At 40.0% G+C, this 23200-nt stretch overlaps 1 protein-coding gene across 8 annotated transcripts in view; it reads right to left on the bottom strand.

Moving 5' to 3' along the window:
- zmiz1 (zinc finger MIZ-type containing 1) overlaps positions 1 to 23200 on the bottom strand; it is a 490223-nt gene that overhangs the window by 192133 nt on the left and 274890 nt on the right. For all 8 annotated transcript variants that reach the window (XM_062977416.1, XM_062977414.1, XM_062977415.1 and 5 more), the window contains 2 exons: positions 22982 to 23092; positions 3347 to 3460 (listed from right to left, as the gene is read on the bottom strand). In XM_062977416.1, the coding sequence (XP_062833486.1) occupies positions 3347 to 3460; positions 22982 to 23041 (174 nt within the window). In that variant the 5' untranslated portion in view covers positions 23042 to 23092. The remainder of the gene's footprint in view (positions 1 to 3346; positions 3461 to 22981; positions 23093 to 23200) is intronic.

Genomic DNA, 23200 nt, shown 5'->3' on the forward strand with positions numbered 1-23200 from the left:
GTGAGAAAGAGAGAGGGGAAGGAAGGAAGGAAGAAAAGAAAGACAGATTTGTGCTTTTGACAGTACATTTTGGTATACATTGAAAATGCTTCAACATGTCACTTTTATTTGGCGAGGTTAAGCCAGGGAATCTGTGAAAGAATACCTGAAAACCAGTGACAGACAGCAATGAGATTAAGAATGACGTTTGGTCAAATAACAGAACTGTTACGTGCCCCTGGAGCTTTTCCAACATTTAACTAGAAGTGTGATTAAAACAAAGGTTACTATTATTTTAACCCTCTTTGTCCAGTAATACCCTTACTCGTGGCCACAATATTTCTGGAATGGTTATTCCCACTCAGTAAAGCCCTTCTGCAATGTTGGTTAAATGGTTCTGCTTAGGTTATTATTCCTGTTTGTAGTAGTTGGGGGATTTTGTGATAAACTGTCCATTAATTGGGTTGCTGTGAGTTTTCCGGGCTGTATGGCCATGTTTCAGGAGCATTCTCCCCTGAGGTTTCACCCACATTTATGGCAGGCATCCTCAGAGGTTGTGAAGTCTGCTGGAAACTAGGCAAGTGAAGTTTATATTTCTGTGGAATGTCCAGGGTGGGAGAAAAACTCTTGTCTGTTTGAGGCAAGTGTGAATGTTCCAATTGGCCAGCTTGATTAGCATTTAATGGCCTTTTGAAGATTCACAGCCTGGCTGGTTCATGCCTGAGGGAATCCTTTGTTGGGAGGTGTTAGGTGGCCTTTTGAACAATGTTCAGAAAACAGGAATTCCAGACAAGAAACAATCAGGACCAGCTAAGACCTCCCAACATAGGATTCTCCCAGACAAGAAGCAGCCAGGCTGTTGGGAAACCGTATTTCAGACTGAGGCTGGCAAATTTGCTAGTCTTGCCCTGATGGAGAGGGCATGGCTTCTCCTTGCCTATTAGTCATTCTGAGACAGGCAGCAGAATAACAAATAAGCAAGGGGAAGCCACATATTACATTCAATGACAAGTCCTTTTTTGCAATGTACACCTTCAAAATTGAGTGTGCATTGCAACTTGAGTAAATATGGTATATACAAAAGGAAGATTTGAATTGGGAATTTCTGGCTCATAGCACATGTTCCAAAGCTTGAGTCTTTACTCTTTAAAAATACTCATTTATATGCAGGCCCGGCCCAACGTGGCACGCTGGCCACGCCCCCGCGTTGGGCGCCACCTTCCCAGGGGCGCTATTGAACCCCTGGGAGGCGTGGCCACACCTGGCGGAGGTGGGGCCATGTGACGTGGAGGCGTGGCCAGCTCTGGCCCCGCCTCCCGCGGGGCGCGCCATGGCGCAGCCAGGCCAGGGCGCACCCCACGGGAGGCGGGACCGGCCACGCCTCCCATGGCGTGCGCCTGCTGCAGCGGGAGTCCTTTCAGGCTGCGGCCTGAAAGGCCACGTTTGCGGCCACGTTTGGCCCCACCTCCCGCGCCGCGCACCCTGGCCCCGCCTCCCATGCTGCGGGAGGCGTGGCCGCCCGGCGTTGGAGGCGGGGTTAGGGCGCGGGGGGTGGGGCCAGTGCTGGCCACGCCTCCTGCGGCGCAGGGGAGGGGGCGCAAAAAAATTTGCGTACCCCTTCGAATTTCCTCGGGCCGGTCCTGTTTATATGGTCAGCCTTCCAAATGTGTGTGTTCACAATTTATGGATTTGATTAATCACAGATTTGCTGTTTCCCAAAGTTTGCTGATGTGTCTGCTTCATGAAAGTTGCCAACCCCCCCCCCCCCCCCATCAAAGTACAAACCAGCAAACATGGGTTGGGAGATGGATGGTGATTTAAATGGGCAGCGCTCTGCTCTCCGAAGTTAAAGAATGCAATATAGTAGCAATTTCAGTCACTATATCCCCCCCCCCCCCCCGCCGAACAAATTCTACTGGTTTATAGACTTCAGTGGTGGTAGTGGTGTGTGTGTGTGTGTGTGTGTGACTTAAATCATCCCTAATCCAGTCCCTAGTGCAATAACAACAATTTTAATCACCAACACCCCACTGATGTCTACAAACCAGCAGACTTTACAGGTGAGGTAGATGGCAAAAGATGGGGAGGGGTGCTGCTGTGCAGAAATAGTGTGGTGATGATTTCCAATAGTATCCGCCCCCCATGGAAGTCTGATGGTTCGTAGATTTTGGTGAGCAGTGACAGGTAACTAAAATTGCTGCTACTCTGCTCCCCAAAGCTTTGGAAATGGCATAGCAACCCCACTCCCTCTTGCTTGCCTCACTCTTGTGTTTTCCATTTTTTCATGTTTTTTCCAGTTTTGCAAGGGTTCTCCACCCCTAACCCTCTGCAAATGTAGAGGGCTAACCTTAGTCACAAAATATCTATATATATAAAAGGGTAATGAAATCTTGGCCTAGGACAAAACAACAAAACTACACATCCCAGAAACACTAAACTTGGCAGCATAGCCCTTCATCCATGCCTCTACGCTCATACAACAAAAAGAAAAGAAAAATGAAGTCCTAATTAGAGGGAGAGGAATAATTGTTTTTATCCAATTGCTGCCAGTTAGAAGGCTAAGCTCCCCCCACTTGGTCTCCTAGCAACCCACTCAGCCCAGGGGACAGGCAGAGTTAGGCCTCACTTAGGCCTCTTCCACACTGCCTATAAAATACAGATTATCAGATTTTAACTGGATTATATGGTAGTGTAGACTCAAGGCCCTTCCACACAGCTATATAACCCATTTATAATGGACTTAATGTAAGGTAAAACCTTTACCCTTTACCTTAACCACCACCAATTCCTCAATACTTTATTTCCCATACCACCATACTTCGCCACAGCAACACGTGGCCGGGCACAGCTAGTACTCTATAAATGCTTAAATCCACCATAGGACCAAAATGACACAAAATAAAAAAGCTTTCTCTACTTCTGGTGGATCCTAACAAAGATATTAGCTAATTCTGGATTTTAAAAAATTATGTGTACCAACAAGTTAATGAAACCATACGGGCTTTGTTTCTTCTCTCACGGCCCTTGCTTTTTTCTTTCAGGTCATATGTGCAGAAGTATATAACAGCAAGGAGGCCAGGAAGATGTTATGCTACACTAGGTTGCAAGGCTAACAGACAACTTTTCATTTTACAATAAGGGCTTGGAAGAGGGATATCAACACATCTCCCTGAGTCAACAACTTCTGTTCCCTGTTGATTTCACTCATGAGGACTGAGAATTTGGGAACATTCCCTATCAAGGACACAAAGAAAAATAATGGTAGAGAAATAAGTGGTCCTCAAATCATATTGCATATTTCTCAGTAAGCTCTAGTCCCCAAATTAGGCAGTAAAAATGTTCTTTTGCTGCATAGGAATGGACATACCGTCAAACAGCCCATCAGACTCTGTTCAAAGGGCCTCTGAAACGCTCTCGGATCCCCACACCAGTCCAGGAGTTCTGTAGCTGCATTGTGGAAGTTGGCAGGATTCTGTAAGTGCTGAGGGGGAAAGAGGAAATTAAACATAATTAGGTAAATACATGCTCTCTTGACTAAATGTGTTTTATATTAGGTATTTTATAGGTACAGCTGGCATAACTTATACATAGCATCTAATTTTCTCTCTCACTGATGTGCATATGAAAGTGCGTAATCAACGCCAATGGTTCACCATTCATGTCTTGTGATTTGACCTGGCTGAATGCCACTGTTCTGGCTTTAGCAACAAGATCCCAACAGTGTTACTAATATCTACTTGGCCTCAAAGTTCAGAAAATTATATTTAGTGTGTATGAGTAAAATCCTTCCTTTCTAAGATTAGTGGCAAAAAAAAAAAAACAACAACCCAAAAACCCCATCTACATGTTCCCACTCTCATTGCTTCCACATGTATAGTTCATGTTCATCTGCTGCTGTCTTGGTCATGGGGATTACATGCAAAGGATATATGTCACATGTAGCTACAACATATAAATCAGCTTGAATCCACACTTTCTCGTTCCGTATACAATGATATCTTGACTAAAGAGTTTAATTTGTTCAGTGACTTGGCATTTAACTCTAAATGGTCTTATTCTCAATTTTTTTTGCATGTTTTTAAATAAGAAAATGTATTTTATAAGTAACAAATAATGCATAAATGCATATTCACATGGAACAATAAAAAAATAAATATCAGCTTTAAAATGGTAGAAGCACACAGTTGTGGCAACGAAACACAAAGTACAAAGTGAAGAGGAAAGAGCATCATTTATTCATGCTGTACTCCTTCTTTATGAAGTCAAACATACCAGGAATAAAAAAACTACACAAAAACAACTAATCTAAAGTTCCACAAAGCAGACAAGAATATGAGGCACGGAGGCTGCTCCACTGATGCCCTAAAACCCTGTACTCTCGTGCTAGTGCTCCCTCTGGTGCTAGCTCTTAACTCAAAATGCTACTTGTATGTCAGAGTGAAACCTGAGCCGAACAACTCTTAATTCAAAACACTCTTAAGTTGGGATGCTCTTAAGTAGAGCTTCCAATGTGTGTGTCCCTTTCTCTGACCATATAGATGATCAATTGCCTATGTGTTTCTTAACCAGCATGGTGCAACCTGATTGATCAAGTCAGAACTTCAATTCCTACTTATGTGTATCATTTAGCAAATGAGTTTTGGCCACCATTTCTCAGGCTAACCAACCTTAAAATGTGAAAAACCCAATTCCTTTGAGCTTTCTGGAAGAAGAAAAGGACTATGATAAAAAAGTATAAATTGCAATAATTTCTGGATCTCCCCTTTGGCAAATATCTGGCTGTCCTCTTTACTACTGTCACTTAGATGCCAGGTAACCTCCCCCCCCCCCCCACACACACACTAATTAATTGTGTGAGCATCTGATGAGTAAGCAAATATTTAGTTTCTGATTCAGCTGATGTGCTTTTCCCATTATTTTAAAGGGCTATGGGTTATACAATGTTTTAAGCACACTGTCAGTTATCTTGAGCAGATTCTAAGGAAATGTAGGAGATACCCAATAGAGTGGGGAAAGTAAATTGTGAAATAATAAATTATAAAATAATAATTAAAAATAGGTAAACAGTTTGCACTCATGGATGTCAATGATAACATAACATGTACGAATGATCGCACCGCACCTCCAACCCAAGTAAAAAGAAGTATTTATCTCCTATTATGCCTTGGAGGAAGAAATGAACTTGTCCCTGATGGAAACCTGTCGAGCTATTGCACGCTTGACTATCTCAATCTCAGTGGGACTGACTAAATCACAGCCATGTTCCACAAAGTTCAGTTTCTGCCCTTTTACATCAAAGTACTCTCACCATGAAAATGATCAAGAAATTTAAGGGGTGGAAAGGACTTCGCCCTTAAATCTCTATATAATTTGCTTTTAAATCCCTTGAGAAAAGACCACTGTGATGGATGCTTATAGTTCATCATTTTCCCTATCTAAGCATTTTCTACAAGGACTTAGTATTCACCTTAACAGCTAATATTTTATATATGCCTTTGGTGTTATTACAGGAAATGTAAATATAGAAATATATACAGTAACAGAGCGATATACTTCACCCACCTGTCATCATGCATAAGGGATTATCTACTCAACAGAAATGGCAACCTGAGAAATGGAGTTCTATGGAGATTGTCTTAGGTTTCACAACTCTCACAAAACAACACCTAATATTACCTGGAGGAAATTATAACTTTGAGGGAAACCATGAAATAAATAACAACTTAAAATAAAGTAAAGACACACACTAGAATGGCTCTGGAATGACATCACAACCACCTCGTCCCCATTTATTAAGGCAACCCGAGAAAGCAGGAAATTTGCCAAAAAGGGGGCAATTGTTTTTTTAATAAAAGTGATTGACTTATGATAGAATTTCAGCATTACAGTTTCTCCAAAATTAAGTTATTAATTATATTATTAATCAAATGCTCAATAAATTTAAAGAGCCAACTAATTTTACATTACCATTTCGTTCTTTATTCAAAGCCAAGTTTTCTTTCTTAGATTTTTGCAAAGTTGCCTTTTCTTTTTGTTCAAAAACCCACAGGAAGGGAAATGAAAAAGTCTAGGTCACAGGTAGTGAAGTTTGCTTAAGAAAGAGTGCGAATTTTCTTTGTATCCAAATTTTTCACCTGTATGCTACACTTGACACCCTATTGAGATCTATCATCTTAAAAGCTGGGACCTGGGACTTTAATGGGATCTACGAGGGAGTCAGTAAACCAAAGAAAAGCAGTGGGCAAGAGATGAGATTATATGGGAGAGGGGAAAAGAAAGGGAAGATATATATCTAATCTAATCTATCTAAATCCATAATAAAAGTGAAAACCCATTTGTGTGTATGTGGCACAGGTGTCTGCTCACACAGACAGCCTCCATCCTCCACAAACAGGCTACACTTCCCACTCCTGAGACCAGCAAGTCACTCCTTTGCACTGACATTGAGGTTACAGCGAGCACCATGAACATGTAGCCCAAACCCTGCCAATGTCCTCCCCAAGCACTACGGTCCACCACCCAAGGAATGCTTTCATTTGGGGACCGTTTCATCCTAGATTTTGCTTTTTCTTCCACCACAGGCAGGCACCCCAGGGTCCTCCATTTCTGTGAAATTTGCATGACCCCGCCTACTGCCCTTACACCACAGGCAGGCATCCCAGGGTTCTCCATTTCTGTGGAGTTTGCATGACCCCGCCTACTGCCCTTTCCTTTCAAATCTGTCTGCATAACAAACAGAGCACAACTGAGCTGCAACTACATTTACTGGAGGAGTTTGGGGGATTGACGCCACATGGTGGAAGTTGTAGTTCAGCCCGCACCAAGTCAGACCACTGTGACTCCTACTGGGGAATGTAGAGGAGTTATAGTCCACCTACACCCAGAACACTATGAACCCAAACAGTGATGAGTCTGGACCAAACTTGCCATGCATACCTGATATGCCCACATTTCAATACTGGGGGGTTTGGAGGACAATTGACCTGGACTTTTGTAAGTTGTACATACTGGGATTTATAGTTCACCTGCAATGAATGAGCACTCTTAACCCCACCGATGATGGACCAGGGCCAAACTTGGCACACAGAACCCCCATAACCAATAGAACATATTGGACAAGTTTGAGGAAAAGGGAGATATAGTTCATCTACATCCAGAGAAACAGTGACCCCCACCGACAATGCACCAGGACCACACTTCGCACAGAGAATCCTCATGACCAACTGAACACAATGCAGGTGTTTTTAGAAATGGGCCTTTATTTTGGGAGTTGTAGTTCACCTACATCCAAAGACCACTGAACCCACCCAATGACGGATCTGGACCAAACTTGCCACACAGACCCAAAAAGGCCAACTTTGAATACTGGCAGGGTTTGGGAGGATTTACCCACAATTCTGGGAATTGTAGTTCACCCACTCCAAACAGAATAGAAAACATTCAAAGACAAATCATGCCTTTTTCAAATAACCCGGGCATCGCCGGGTCCCCAAGCTAGTATATATATATATATATATATATATATAGAGAGAGAGAGAGAGAGAGAGAGAGAGAGAGAGAGAAAGTATACACACACACACACACACACACACACACACACACACACACACACAGGTGTTTCTCTCAAAGCCCAAACGTAGGCTGGAGAAAAGGAGAAAATAATAAAAATATTTTATTTTGCTTTTACTGTGCTGTACTTTTAGTATGGTATTATAACACAGATTTCAGTCACAAGTTAATTAATTTGATTGTTAAAAGAACCCCCCTTCAATCTCAATATAATGGAATTAGATTTTTAAACAAGGCAATGTTTTCCCACTAACTTTGCCATCTCTCTCTGAAATATGAGGATAGAAATACCCATCAACATTACTGCGATCTTGTAGAGATAATTGAGACAAGATATGCAATACTACTTAGAACATCTGAAATGTTTTATCACTACATACGTTTGTGTTACACTTTAAAAGAAACATTTGCCTCTCTTCAAAACAGTACAACTTGACTATACAACTGGGTGGGAATATGTGACTCCGATGTGGAGCTCAGGCCACTGGAACCTTCCTTTACAGTCTACACAAACAAATATCTGTCTGTCTGTCCATCCCAGTGCCATTTCTAAAAAACTTTTTTTAAAAAACATGAGGAGTTAGTTTTTCCATTGGGAGGGTGAAAACATTAATCTGAATCCTACTCCAAAGTGGATGACTTGAATCTCCATCTTCAATATGATGTGTCTCCGCTACAAAAGCAGGGGAAAATTTACATGTCTCAAAGGAATCTCAAGGACAAGTAAATAAGTATCTGGTAAACAGACTAGAAAGGATTCAGACAAAGAAAGTTTGGAAATTCTAGTGCTCCTGATGAGTTCACCTTCCAAGGCTGTATGATGCTGAAGAAGTATTACTGAGTGGCAGAAGATTTGGTGGAAAAATGGTTACACAGATAGTGGGGCTATGTTGGCAAGGTTCAGAAATAGAGTCCTTTGAAAATATACCTCAAGTATGTATACAATGAATTCTGAGAACCTGATAAAATATGTATTCTTATGGATGGAAATTTGAAAGCCTTCTTAGAGGGAGGTGGCAAACCTAATTGTATTCTAAAATGAAATTTGAGATGTGTGGCAAGCGACACTTCTCTAGACAGAGAAGACAACAGAGACGATATCACATGCCAGCATGTTTCAGATTCTGCACAAGAGCAGTAACAGTTCACAATGAAGAGCACTCAGGGTTCAAGTTATCTCATCAAGAACAACAGCAATGATATAGAAACAAAATAATCACAACACAGGCTTTCTGTTAAGTTTGAGTTTGTGATGGAGAAAATAAGTGCAGAATCTTAATTTAGGATAATGCATATTTTAAGGGGGATTTTTCCCCTTTTCTCTGAAACATGTCAGACTCTGAAGACATGGAGCTAATTTGCCACATCTTAACTGCTCCTCAAAAGGAATGTCATGCAAATATGGCCTGTTTGAGTAGCAAACTACTTAACTATACTAAACAAGTTACTGCATTTATTTATGGGATGTCGTGCCAAATTATGAAAGCTGACTCAAGCTGCCTGTTTGTTTTGCCCAGTTACATCTGCTCTGTTTCTTGCTTTAATTGAACTGCTAAACAGCAACACAACTAATGATGTGGGTGCTGAATGAATGCGTTTTCATTTGCGTCAATCAAAGGTCGCCTAGGGCCCCTTCATATTTTGCTGCAAGGGCAGCGGAAGCCACTCTCCATGTTGCATGGTAATCCAGATCCCGATGTGTAGAACCAATAATGCTGAGCAATGTCTGAGCAGGAAGGACCTGTGTTCTCTATCTCACACATGACACGTCTGAACTGCCACGTGTTCCTATGCTTTTGTAAGATGATGCCATAGGAAACAAACTCCCATAGTGTTGTGGTATTATATGAAGGGAATCCTGGTGCCACAAAATTTAATGGAAAGCCAAACACTAAGAAGGTACAAGAGCACCTGATTTCAGTGATATCTGACCCCAAGACTATATGCTAACCCTTTAGATTTGTATTTTGTTCCCTTAGGTACACCTCGTGTGGGGATATACATAGAAGCATTATTGGGGAAAACCTTATCTTATATTTTTGCCGTATCTTTAACAATGATCTTCTTATAAAATGGTTGGTTCATTCAGTAGCATACCACTACTCATGAAACCTTTGAAAAACACATACCCACAGACCTATACAGATGTAGGGCAGCAAATCAAGTGAGGCTATTCGTTTCCACTCTAAAAGTAGATATTTAACTGGATCTAGACCAGATCATCCCTTTTGCTGGTTTGAAAAGGTTAAGCCTACTTCTACTTGTCTTCCTGGACAGAATGAAAAAACTTGGGTACTCAAGAGTGGCATCATTATTTGGCAGACTGGGGTCCCCTTCGCATGTTTGGAGGTAAACATACTACAGGACCAAGCGGCCTCATTGAAAAAGGAAAAGGAAATTGAGAGAAGTAGTATCCCAAACAAGAAGCATTCTGTGGAAGTGATCTGTACCATGGATGCCTTGTAGAATCTACAAGAAGGGATGCAGGTGTAAGAGCAAGAGAGATTTGGACAAACAACCCTATATGGGACAATCTTGAAAGCTCAATAAAGAACACAACCAGTTACAAGATGCCGATTCCTTTTCCTGGTGGTGTTGAAAGAGAGATAGTATACTCTTCTCTATGTGTGTTCAATTTTCGAACTGGGTCCTGCAAAACTGAAATATATACCTAACGCGAGACAAGCTTAACAGAAAAGGATAGTTGCTTCTGATCTCCCATGCTCATGCAAAATAGAGTGCTATTAATATCAAAGACACCTAATGTACCTATTTCCAAGTCGCGTAATTGGATGTTCCCTATAGTAGCAAAATGCAGTCAAGGTCGGTAATAAACGAACCATTTTTAATGCATAAAACTCCACAATTTTGTTGTATTCCCATTATGAAACTGGACCACCCTTCTGAGCTGGGATCCTTCTAGGTCATGTGTGGTGTCCATCTAAAAATAATTTTAACAGCATTTTCATTCATATACTTTTTCTGGTGACCAACTGAAGTGAGCTCTAGATGTGTGTGTGTGTATGTGTGTGCATGTGTCGCCTTCTCTCCTTTAGCGTGCATGCTGAAAGAAAGAAGGTAGTACAAATATAAACTTTGCCATTTTAATGACTAGAAGGAAGCCATAAAGGTCTTGAAAATCAACCATAATCACTCGCTGTAATTTTTAATGTAGCTTTTTACTATTCAAAAGCCCCAGACATTAAGAGGCCGAGTAAGTAATCAGAGCGCTGTAACCTCCACCTCCTTTCTTTGTATACACAGGAAACAGCTCATTGATAAAGCTTTTCCTTTCTCACAAGCTGATGTCAATTTTCCTTGTTACTATGAAACTAAAGTTACATTAAAGGCTTAGGAAAAGCTGCTTTAAAAGCGTACGCAGAAAGTATGTTTGGAGGTGAGCAGTTTGTCTGGCAAGGCAATGTCCTAGCATGTAATTATATGTGCACAAGTTTCCATGTACCTGGGAATAGAAAGAAAATCAAAACACACACTATATTGTCTTCTAAGAAAGACAGGGATGGGCTATTGTTTATCCGAAGAAACCAAACAGCAATCAGTTACACATAAAGTTTTTAAACACAGAATAGCAACTGTCCAATATAGTAACATAGCTGAGGGCAGAGGATAATTGTCCAACTAAAAGTAAGATACAGACTTCAGTCAGAAGGCAGTCCTTCAGCCAGAAGGCAGCCCTAAAATATTTTTACAGGTGATGTTAATAGAAGTCTCCAGGTATCTTTGGCCATTTGGTACTGTTCCATTATCCAGTAAGAGGCCACCGGGGAGCACTAGAGAGAAGGATAGTCAATTTTATGGGGTTGGAGAGTGAGTTGAAGGATGGAGCAAAACCATTTCCCCTGTTTTCCTATTATTCCCCCCACGCATGCCCTCACCATGGAAACATTCCTTATTCATGATATGGGAAGGGGGGGGGGGAGGGGGAATAACCAGAAAAAATGGGGAAAATTGTTTCCCTCCTTCAACTCCCTCCCTGTAAAATGGAGTATCCCTGTCTCTCTAGTGCACCCTAGTGGCCTCCACCCAGGACTGGCAGGACTGGCAATTTTAATTGATTTGTTTGATTTGGTTTAAATTATCTGCATAATTAAATGACACTTTAACAAAACGTTTAAAGAAGCATTTATGGTTTTGCACGTGCTTTTCTCATTAAGTAATTGATTTTTCCCATGATGTTCCCATAACTCCCCATTTTGACAAGGAGTGTGAGATATAAATGACTTAATTGTAGTAATGATAACAAGGAGTTCTGACCCCAAGATTCCTGCCTAAGGACTGAGATGTTCCAAAGTGGGCCTCCTCTATATCACACCAGTACATGCAATATAATGGGGAGGGCTATGGGCTATGATGCCCAATTAGTGGAGTGTCCACCATTTGGAGGTTTGACTGAGACCAATGTTGGAGGAGAAGTTTAGGGAGATGGGTAGCATGATAGCTGAACTCTCTTAACATACACTTCCATTAGGCTCCTTTTTATCTGTACATAGCCTACTCTGCACTCATGACTTGGTTCTTTTACTGATAGGATTCCCTTCAGGACCTTTCCCCGAAGGAGACTCAGGGCGGATCACATTATACATATAGGCAAACATTTAATGCCTTTTAACATAGAACAAAGATAAACAAACATAGGCTGCGAGTGGCCTCGAACTCATGACCTCCTGGTCAGAGTGATTCATTGCAGTTAATTGCAGCTGGCTTGCTCTCCTGCCTGAGCCACAGCCCGGGCCCATGAAGGGAACTGACTGTTGATGATATCACACTCCTTCCACATTTACATTTACGTTTGTCATTTGCATGGCCTTTTCATCCACATTAATGGTGTCATTGCCAGCATCTGTACCCCACCCTTGCGTTGTGATGGTTTTGTCTATTTATTTTTTTTACAAAAAAATCTAACCATAATAGTGTTATGACTGGAAAACATAGCACATGCTAACACTATGATATCAAAACAGCCAACAAACTAACAGAAATCAGATTCATTAGAGAGGTTAGACTGGTGCTCTTCTTACTGTTTCCTCTTAGGCAGCAGAGAAGCTTTGTTTTATTTTGTTTTGTCTTTGAGAGCTAACAGCTCAGTGGAAAAGGACTTTTTATGTGCTGTGTTGTTTAGATTTGTTCTATTTTTATGCTTTTCTTTGAACTATTTGTAATCCTATTAATAGTTTAATTATATTTTATATAGTTTATAGAATTCTATTAATAGTTTGATTGTTTTAACTATTGTATGATGCAAATGTTTAGCTGTACCTGTTGTATATTTTGCATGCTGCCTTGATCCCCAGATTAGGAAAAGGGCAGGGTATGAGGAAGAGAAGCGACTACCAGATACCACTCTCCTTGTAAGCAAAATAAACAATTGACCAGATGCAGGATTTGATTGAAGTACAGGCTGTAGTAAAGCAAAGTTTCACCTACAATAATTATGAACAACATATACTCCATCCATACTCCTCACACCTATCAAGTCTTGTGAGGGCCCTGCCACATTACACAAGTATACAACTTTAACACTATTTTAATTTTGCGATTGGCAGATAAAGGAGGGACATTGAAATTTTTCAGCCAGAGAGATCCTCTTGTATATCATCAAATTACAAATCACATTATTCCTTGGGATAATTCCAAGGCAGTAAATAGTGTTGTAATTGAGTAGTATGAAAGGACAATTTACAGAGGGCAGGGAAGGCATCCCTTCCTCCATCTATTAGACAACCTATATTTGGGATATTATGAAATGTAAGGAATAGTAACACCTTCTTTACACCATAACTGTACCAAGAACAGTCCTTTCAAACTAATTTAATTTGAAAGTGTGCATCACTTTCCCACAATATGTGCTCAATATATCGTAACAAAAATCCAATAACATGAAACCCATGTCAGAATAAAATACCAATTAAAATGTGAAAAAACAGCCACACAGCCAGTTTAAAATCCAACAGGCAAAACATATCACCAAAAGAACAAAGATATTGTACTGACCAAACCAATAAAGACAAACTGTAATATAAACAACGTGAATAAACAGGAAGACCCATTGGCAACAAAAAAGGACTTGTCTTCCTACCCATGTCTTCTACCACACACATCTGAAATGGCAGATCTAGTTGGGGTCCACAAAACAAGTCTGAGCAAAATGAGCTCAGAGGCCACATTTAACACACTCCAAGCTTGTTTTTTTAGAGACTCTTACCCCTCCAGACCATCCTTTTCTCAACCCCCAAAGGATCAGGAAAGTGAAGGTGATTCCTCTTTTAAATATGTGCAAGGGCCCCTCTGAAATGTTTAAGAACGAAAATCCTTTTTTTTTTTCAAAATGGAAAGTGAACTCTGGACAGTCCCAAGTTTTTGTTTTCTTGTGTGTGTGTGTGTGTGTGTGTGTGTATGTGTGTGTGTATGTGTGTGTGTTTTGCTACTGCAAGGAGCCAAAAAAGGGCTGGAGGGACTACATAATTGGCTGCAGGACCCTCGCAGTTACTCACCCTTGCATTTAAAGGCAATACAAAAGCAATATCATTTGCTTCCTTCATAGATATGTTGCTGTTTTCATCATCTGAACCACAAGGGTTTCTTACGTTAAGTGGGATGTCACAACTTCCATTTAATCTCTCACTTTATCACAATAATATTTTGAAAACAGTACGCATGCTTCATTGCTGCTCAATGCAAACATTTTATTGTGATAAAGTGAGAGATTAAGGCAAGTTATTAAAAGTAAGTGATGCTATATGTCATTTAAGACAATAAGATTCTCCAGCTTTTGTGCATTATGTTCTTGATGCTGGACAGGCTAGCCACAAATGGACTTTGTTGGAAAGACAAACCTTTAAACCAAAGGCATCCAAAGTCACTTACTTGCTATGCTGGATGGCTTTGAATAGTACACAGAACTGTAGCATCATATGAATTTTCTCTTCATGTCACATGTTAGACCAATGTCTTCCAAAAATAAGATATGAACAAGAACTGGATGCAGCTTATACATCGTTTCTTTCATAGATTCACACACATCCTCTCCTCATCTACAACATAGGCAAAACACACACCCCACGGCTTACCTGTCCAAGACTCTCCTCCAAAATGTGGATTGTATGTAGACTTTCCTGCTCTTCTGTGTCTGGTTGGGCTATGGATTGGTAGTTAGTTGCCACCATATTATACCTGGCGCCTGGCACATGTTTAGCTTGTTGGGGAGGCTGAAGGAACATGTTTCTGGATGGAACTGTTAAAGTCCCATGCTGTTTCTGCTGCCAGTAAGCCCTACCATTTTTCTTTTCAGCGGCCATCGTTTTCTTATAACAAATACAAAACAGAGATGTTTTGTTTAAAGTGAAAGTTGAACTCAAAATTCCACTAATAAGAGTAAAAGGCCCCCACCAAGGGCTTAACCCGTCATTTCACAGCAACCAAAGCAAGGAGGGAGAAAATAGTTGAGTAGCAGCAGATCCTCTCTCTCCTTTACCGTTTTTTTTTTCTGTAAGTAATTTATCCAAACAGGAAGCAGCCAGCCCCCTGCCTGCCCCTGTGAAATACTTCTAGTTAATACTTTAGGTTTCTGTGCATGGGTTGGGCGGGTGGATGTGGGGAGCTGGCCGTGTCACTTCACCTTCTCTGTCAGTTAGAAACCAATATTCCAAAGCAACACAGACATGAAGCAAGGTTTCTGGCAGGAAAGCTCAACCTGCTGAAGAGGAAATGCTGCATTATGTCACAGAGGCACAGTTTTTTTTCCTATAAAGACCACCAATGCCTTGTTGAAAACCAACATGTGCCTCCCCACACCAACTTGGCAAAGAGCATGACAGAAATAGCTTGACTTCTTTAGCTTGATACATAAAGGCATTTTGTAGCACCTTTGAGACAGAGAAATAAGTTGGAATTTAAGTTTTTGTAGACTGAGTCTACTTCATTGGATGCATGGAGTAAAAAAAAAACCAAACACTTTATTCCATGTATCTGAGTACGGCATTCTGTATATATGCAGCTATATATTGTAAAATGAATGCAGTTTGACATCACTTTAACTGTTATGGTTCATTGCTATGGAATTCTGGAAGTTGCAGTTTTACAAGTTCTTAAGCTTTCTCTGCCAAAAACTTCTGATGTCTCACTAAACTACAACTCTCAGGATTCCATAGCATTGAGGTATGGCAGTTAAAGTGGTGTCAAACTGCATTAATTCTACAGTGTAAATGCACCTTCAGTCTATTTTTTTCATGTCAGAAGCGACTTGAGAAGCTGCAAGTCGCTTCTGGTGTGAGAGAATAGGCCGTCTGCAAGGATGTTGCCCAGTTTTACCATCCTGTGGGAGGCTTCTCTCGTGTCCCCGCATGGGAAGCGGGAGCTGACAGACAAGAGCTCATCCCAATCTGCGGATTCGAACCACCAACATTTCAGTCAGCAATCCTGCCGGCACAAGGGTTTAACTCATTGCACCACTGGGGGCTCCTACCTTCAGTCTATGAAAGCTTATGTTACAATCTTCTTTCTTTTAGTAAGTCTCAAAGGTGCTACCATATCCCTTTGCATACTCATAACACAGACATGTCTTTGAATTCTTTAACTCAAGTAGAAGTATTAAAATCTTTTTATTTGTTTTTTCAGGAAACAGTGTTACTAGAGCTTTAGTAAATTCAGAGAAGCAAAAAAAAACCTGTTTAAATTACTACTTAAAACTTACTGATATGAGATAATACTTTATCAGCAAACAAGCAACAATGCTATTCTATTGTTGGAAACCTTCTTTCTTGTTTTCATTAATTGAAGTTATTCATTTTTTAATTCTGAGACTTTGAACATATCAGGGGACCAAAATGTATTTTCTTACAATTATTTACAAGATTGTATAGTGTGATTCCCCCTCAGTCATGCACAACTAACCAAGCCTTTCAGATGCATAGTAACACCATATTCTTATTTAAAAATAAGAATAAGGATTCAGTAAACAAAATGTGCTACAAGACTCATAATGGTCAAAATCTGGAAAAAGATAGAGAATTTGTTAATAAAGATTAGATTCAATAGTTATGGGCTATAGTCTATTGGAAAAAAACCCTAACTTATAAACTAAGATTAGCAAAACGAAAAATAGAAGATCTATTTGATAATACAGTACATGGAAGCCATTACATATAATTGTTGTAATATATTTTCTAATTGTTCACCCACAGTCCTTCTTGATCCATTTGGTGGTGTGAATTCACCATTAGATTGGCACATGAAGCTAATAAATGGCTTCCATGCAGATTCCAATGAGCTTGCAGTGGCATAAAACACAATAGTATAGTATCAAACTCTCATTTCAAAGCATATCTATATCCCTAGATAATTTTTCTTTACTGTCTTTCTCTCTGACTCTTTCTAGACATCTTCTCAACATACGACACTGTTGTTTATTATATGCTACCTTGTTTTTAAGAACTTATAAATGACCTTACACTGATTTTTGTTTTAATGGAACGTAAGAACTAGAATCTGAAGCACAGCAACACAAAGGTTGTGAAATGATAGAAATACAATCATAGACGGGTAAAAGAATTCTATGTAGGAAAATAGACTGGTTCTTTGATAAAAATCAAACTGTTTTCCCAGTGTCAAAAACCACCCAGCCCTGCTTGGCAAGCATGCATATTGTGGCTGCCCTCCCATCCTTGAATTCAGTTTCGTCACCCATTTCCTAACTCTTGGCGTCAAAAGGGGCATCCTTCCAGGACGGAAGGATTAACCATGGCTGGAATGTCAATTGACATGCCTCTGATTGGCTTGAGAAGTGAAGAATAGCTGGTGCTTATCAGTGCAGCTTCCCCTCTGAACATTTTTCAGTGTGGGAGGAAAGTGCATACCGACAGATAGGCAGACAGGGGAAGGAGAGAAAGATTTGAAGCTGGAGAGGTTTCACAAAGCTAGATGGGGGTTAGACTATTGTAAAGCAAACCAACACTACACAAGAGGCATTTTGCTCCCACGGCCTTGACATGTTTGCTTTGCAGCATGTGTGGATATCGACATTGAGTAGTGATCACACTCCACACAAACAATGAATTGGAGATAGAGTTGAAATCCAATATTGTGTTTTAATCCCTGACACAGAAATAACAAAGTTGGAACCATACATTATTATGGACAAGGACCAAAGGACAGCTGCAGAAGTACCTGATTATTATTGATATTTCATATAATTTGAACAAGAACACATTATAACAGTCTTCTTTAAAATGTTTGTCTTCAGATGTAGAGAAAAAATCCAAAAGTCTCTGTCAAGGGTCTTTCGTAGGACAGAGGTTTGAATTATATTTCTAGTAAGTAAAAAAAAAAAAAGGAGGGGAATGGGGGAATTTTTTTCCCCCACTACTAGTATCCAGTCAAATATTTCTCATGTTTTGTAACAAAACATGAATCTTTTGAGACTCATTACAGGAAAAGCCTCTGGACAGCACCTAGTCAATAGTTTCTGCCATAAGGAAGGCTGAGCGAAGGAAGATAGACGCTTTTGAACTTTGGTGCTGGAGGAAAATCCTGAGAGTGCCTTGGACCGCAAGAAGATCCAACCAGTCCATCCTCCAGGAAATAATGCCCGACTGCTCACTGGAGGGGAGGATGTTAGAGGCAAAGTTGAAGTATTTTGGCCACATCATGAGAAGACAGGAAAGCTTGGAGAAGATAATGATGCTGGGGAAAATGGAAGGAAAAAGGAAGAGAGGCCGACCAAGGGCGAGATGGATGGACGGTATCCTTGAAGTGACTGGCTCGACCTTGAAGGAACTGGGGGCAGCAACAGCTGACAGGGAGCTCTGGCGTGGACTGGTCCATGAGGTCACGAAGAGTCGAAAACAACTGAACGAGTGAGACGACGACGAGAAGTTCATGGCCATTCCAGCTCACCTTCAGTATTTTCCTAGTAGGTGAATCAACATGTTATAATCATGTACCACTCAAGACATCTTCAGAAGTGCTTCTTGGGGTATCTGATTGGGGGACTGGCAATGATTATTTTTACACCATGTGCGAGGGACTGGCACTGAATTTGTGTTCATTGGGTACAACTGTTTATATCATTCTTGGAAATTCTCCTGGACTCTCCTGGAAACAGCCAATGGGAACCAATTCTGTCACTGAACTACCGGTTCAGTGACCACTACAGTGAGTAGCACTGGTTTATAGCAACTGACTCTGCACAAATACCAAGGAAAAAAAATACTGAATTTTAATAAATTTAAATATATTTACAGCCTGTAGTACCATCTTCAATCAATAGGTGACAGACTTTCCTAAACAGAAAATCGCAGACAGGCTTGGCACCTACAAAGGCCAGGCTGAGGCTGTTTCACAAAGAACATAAATACAGTAGAGAAAATAACATGTTGATCATGACTCTTGTTTCCCCTTGCCAGGACAAAGAAAAAGAAAGAAAGAGAAGGTGGCAGGAGGATAAAGTGAGTGTGGAAGAGAGTGAGCAAAAGAAGCACTGAGTGAAAGAACAGAAAGAAACCTGGGGAGGGCAGAGAAAGTGAACTATGTACATGGGTGAATGCATAAGAAAAGAGAAACTTAATTGAATGGAACAGAAAGAGCTCCTTGGAATAAGTGGATGGTTTTTGTTTATTACGTTACATTTAGGTTGTTTATATTGTCCAATGTGCTTTGTCTTGATGTATACTGTTTGTATGAGTTTTTTTTAAGGCACTGAATGGTTACCATATGTTGGAAACCACCCTGAGTCCCCTTGGGGAGATAGGGAGGTCTATAAATGAAGTTTATCATTTTTTAAAATTAAAGTGAGTGCAAATGCACCAATATGAGGAGAAACAAGTTTCTAATGTATTGCAAAGTTGAGTATTTTTGCAAGGAAGTGTGTGTGCATGTGTGTATATATCTTTCTTTGTGGTTGTGTGGCCACCTAGTCCGTACATGTTTGAAATGAAATTTTTGCCAGAATTTTCTGGCTCAGAATGTATCCTTCAGCTGCTGCAATATTCCTTATTGCTCTGACAGGGGAGTGGGTATGGGTGGTAGTGCTTTTGTTTAAGTAGCCAGTTCAGATGGCAATGGGAGAATGGCGTCACATTGCCAGCTTCTTCATAACATTCGCTCAGAACAAGCATAGTTATATGGCCTTTGGCTTTCAATATTTCAATTCTAGGATCCATATTGAAGATCACTATATGACCTTCCTATTTTTTTAAGTTTATTCAACCATTATCCTCCTTTTTTTCCTGGTGCCTTTGTTTTTCTCTTTCTTTCTAAAAATAACAAGATGGTCCTGGTACAACATATCCTAGACTTGTGTACAACCTGAGTTAAAGACCAATGCAATAAGTAGCAATCTTTTGTGATTCATTCAAATAGCATTTATGTCCCAATGCTGTCACCCTCAACCCCCCCAATCATTGCTGAGAAAACAGATTCTCTGAGTATAGCATATGCTTTTAAACATTTATTGAGCAAAATCCATTGTGGTTTGGTAGCCACAGTGTTGAACCGGGACTTGTGAAATTCAAATTTCCTTTGATAACAAAGCCCACTGGATAACCTTGACTGTGTCACAATCTATGTCATCGTGACCTATCCTCCGTTGTGAGGATAACGTGGAGATAAGGGAAACCATGGGCACTCTTCTGTTTTTAACAGAAGGCTGTATATAAATGTAAAAAAGGACAGTTTTTAAATATCCAATCACATGCCAAGCTTTTTAGGGAACATAAGAGGTTGAGATGTAGCAGGGCCTTCCTCTATTAAATTCTTTGCAATACAATCCTACGCACCTCAGAACTGCTTTTCTTTGGTTTACATGAAACTTTACCTGTCTACTAAAATCCTCTACTCAGTTTTTCTCTTTGGTTCTTGAACCAAGAGGAATCTGATGAAAGTCCTCCAAAAGAGAATTTGACGGAGGCTATTCAATAACAGCGAACCAGAGAGACAAAATATGCTGGAAAACAATTAAAGCATTTCAGAGTCAGTTAACAATATTTTGGGTTAAAAATCCCAACTTGCATCCATACATTTCCTGTGAAGTTCTTGTTTATTCCCATAATGTTTGGGCCAGGGAACCTGCAAGTGGATTTTACCCAAAAGATCACAGAATCATAGAACTGTAGAGCTGAAAGGGATCAGAGAGAATCCCTGTTGATCTGAAGAGTCCATAACTAAAGCAATCCTGACAGACAGCCCCACACTGGACAATCCACAGATATAGAAACCCCACGTGCCTAGTTTCCAACAGACCTCACAACCTCTGAGAATGCCTGCCATATATGTGGGTGAATGGTCAGGACAGAATGCTTCTGGAATATGGCCATACAGCCTGGAAAACTCACAGCAACGCAGTGATTTTGGCCATGAAAGCCTTTGACAACACATAGTCTTTTGCTTAAAAACATACAATGAAGGATATCAAGGTAATCCCTCACGTTTAGTCAACATTGCACACAGGCACACACATACAGTATTTATTCTCATTTTGAGTACACCTTAAAGGCTACTGCACAAGGAAGCCTCCTGCCTGCCCTTTCTTTAGTGATCAGGGGCTGCCTCAGAAAATCCCAGATATAAACAATTACTCAGCTAGCTCATCTCTCTTGGTTAACAAGTAACCTAATGCACACAGCAAGAACAAAAATATCACAAACAAAGAGGGGAAAAACAGTTTCCAGTGGAAGGAAACCCTTTAGGGCAGCTTCATTTTTGCAGAGCTTGATCCCATGGGTTCCTAGAAAAAGAGCACACATGCTAGACACAGATTTTCCCATAGGACTTTTTAAACCAAGCAAATAATTTCATCTCTCTCATCATTTGAGCTTTTTAATTTTTTTTGCTGTAAAATGACTCTTGTCTTCATCTCACATCCTATGCAAAGATTCATTTTTTTCTTTAATTTGGAAGAGAGAAAATAAGTGATGTTTAGGAGAGTAAGAAAACATTTAAGCAATAGAAGAGCGGCCTTCTTGTACCAGAGTTCCTTGGGAGTTTAAAAGAGAGGGGAAATCCTGCCTTTGATCTTTTATTATAACTTGATTCACTTGGAGCAAAACACATGATAATATATGATGTTTTGCAAGTTGGGGGTAAAGTACAGGGAGGACCGTCTCTCACTTTGGAGAACTGGTTGCTATCAACAAGTCTATAAAATGACAGCAAGTCAAAATCAAAGCGATATTCTTTGTTCTTTTTCACATAGGTGGTGGGGATATAATCTCTATGGGTGTTTTGATGCACTGCTAACAGTAAAAGCCACTATAGCTTGTCTTTTCTTTCTTAAAAGATCTTTTGTGGAAAAAAAAAAAAAAGAAAACAGAGGAAGCAGAAAGCTAACAGGGGATGGCTACACCTGGAAAGCAGTGCTATCTGAACCTCTTGCAACATTTTCAGAATTTGTGATTCAGTAATGATGACTCCTGGACAAGCCTTTAGCAAAGGTGGAGAAAATGTTTTCTGCCTACTTTCTCCATTACATTTCAAGTGATGAATTATCTCTATTAGTAGCACACACACGGTTTGTTTTTGCTTTTTGGAAAAATGCTCCAGAACTCTGCTTGATCTTGGTTATAAAAAATTGGCAAGAGTAAACATTTTTGGACATTGACATAAATCTGTTAGCAACAATGTACAGTGTTTACAGGGGACTGGAGAAAATGCTTCAGCTGTACTTCATAAAAGGAAAATCAGCCTGTTCAGCAAGCCTTGCAAATACTGATTTATTATCAGTAAATGTTTGTTTTTTATATTTATTTTTAATATCTATTTTCTTAGGGTTGTGAGAAAATTTCTCAGGTGGAAAGGGATCAAGTTAGAAAAAGTTTAAGATGTACTGTTCGAGAATATCTCTTTCCACATATGTTTAATGCAATTTATTACATATTCTACTTGGAGAAAAAAATGTAATAATCACATGACATGTTTCTATAATACATTTTTCACAGTAAAGATAAAGAATTCATTCATGCTCCACAATCACTTAGCCAAACATTGTAATTATGTAGTGAACAGATTAAATGCCAGATGAAGAGAATAAGAATTCAAATCCCTACTTGGTTATGAAGCTGAGTGACCTTATGCTAGCCATCATTTTCAGACTAATCTACCTTGCCTAAGTGCTGTAAAGTGTGAGAAGACACAGTGAAAAAGAAGAAGAAGGAAGTGCCTGCCTCTGTGATGGTGCACTGGTTTCTGGATCACTCCATGAAAATATGCAATGTCAGTTTACCTTCTGAACAAAATATAAGAGGTTATGAATATATTCACAAGCCATGTGGTTATGTTCAAATCTGTATTTTTTTTCATTTACATATCAAGAACTACCACAGATGAAAATGCAACATGCGCACCATGAAGGATGCAGTCAAACCTCAAATGCACTGGCTGCTTTTGCTAATCTATTATTTCTCACAACATGTCTTTGGCTTACCTGTTTTATGCACTGCAGCCGATCGTTGGTCTGCTGTATGTGCCTGTCCATAGAATTCATTTTGATTGTCTCCACTTGGATTCTACCTGAAAGCCATTAAAATCTCTCACACTGCAAGGTAAAAAGAAAGAAAGAAAAAGATCAACCATTAAGAAGAAAATTGTAAAATTTAATCCAGCAAAGCCTATAATGCATGAGATCCTAATATTGCACAGTAAC

Source organism: Anolis carolinensis, chromosome 3 (genome assembly GCF_035594765.1).
Source record: "Anolis carolinensis isolate JA03-04 chromosome 3, rAnoCar3.1.pri, whole genome shotgun sequence".
Classification (NCBI taxonomy): domain Eukaryota; kingdom Metazoa; phylum Chordata; class Lepidosauria; order Squamata; family Dactyloidae; genus Anolis; species Anolis carolinensis.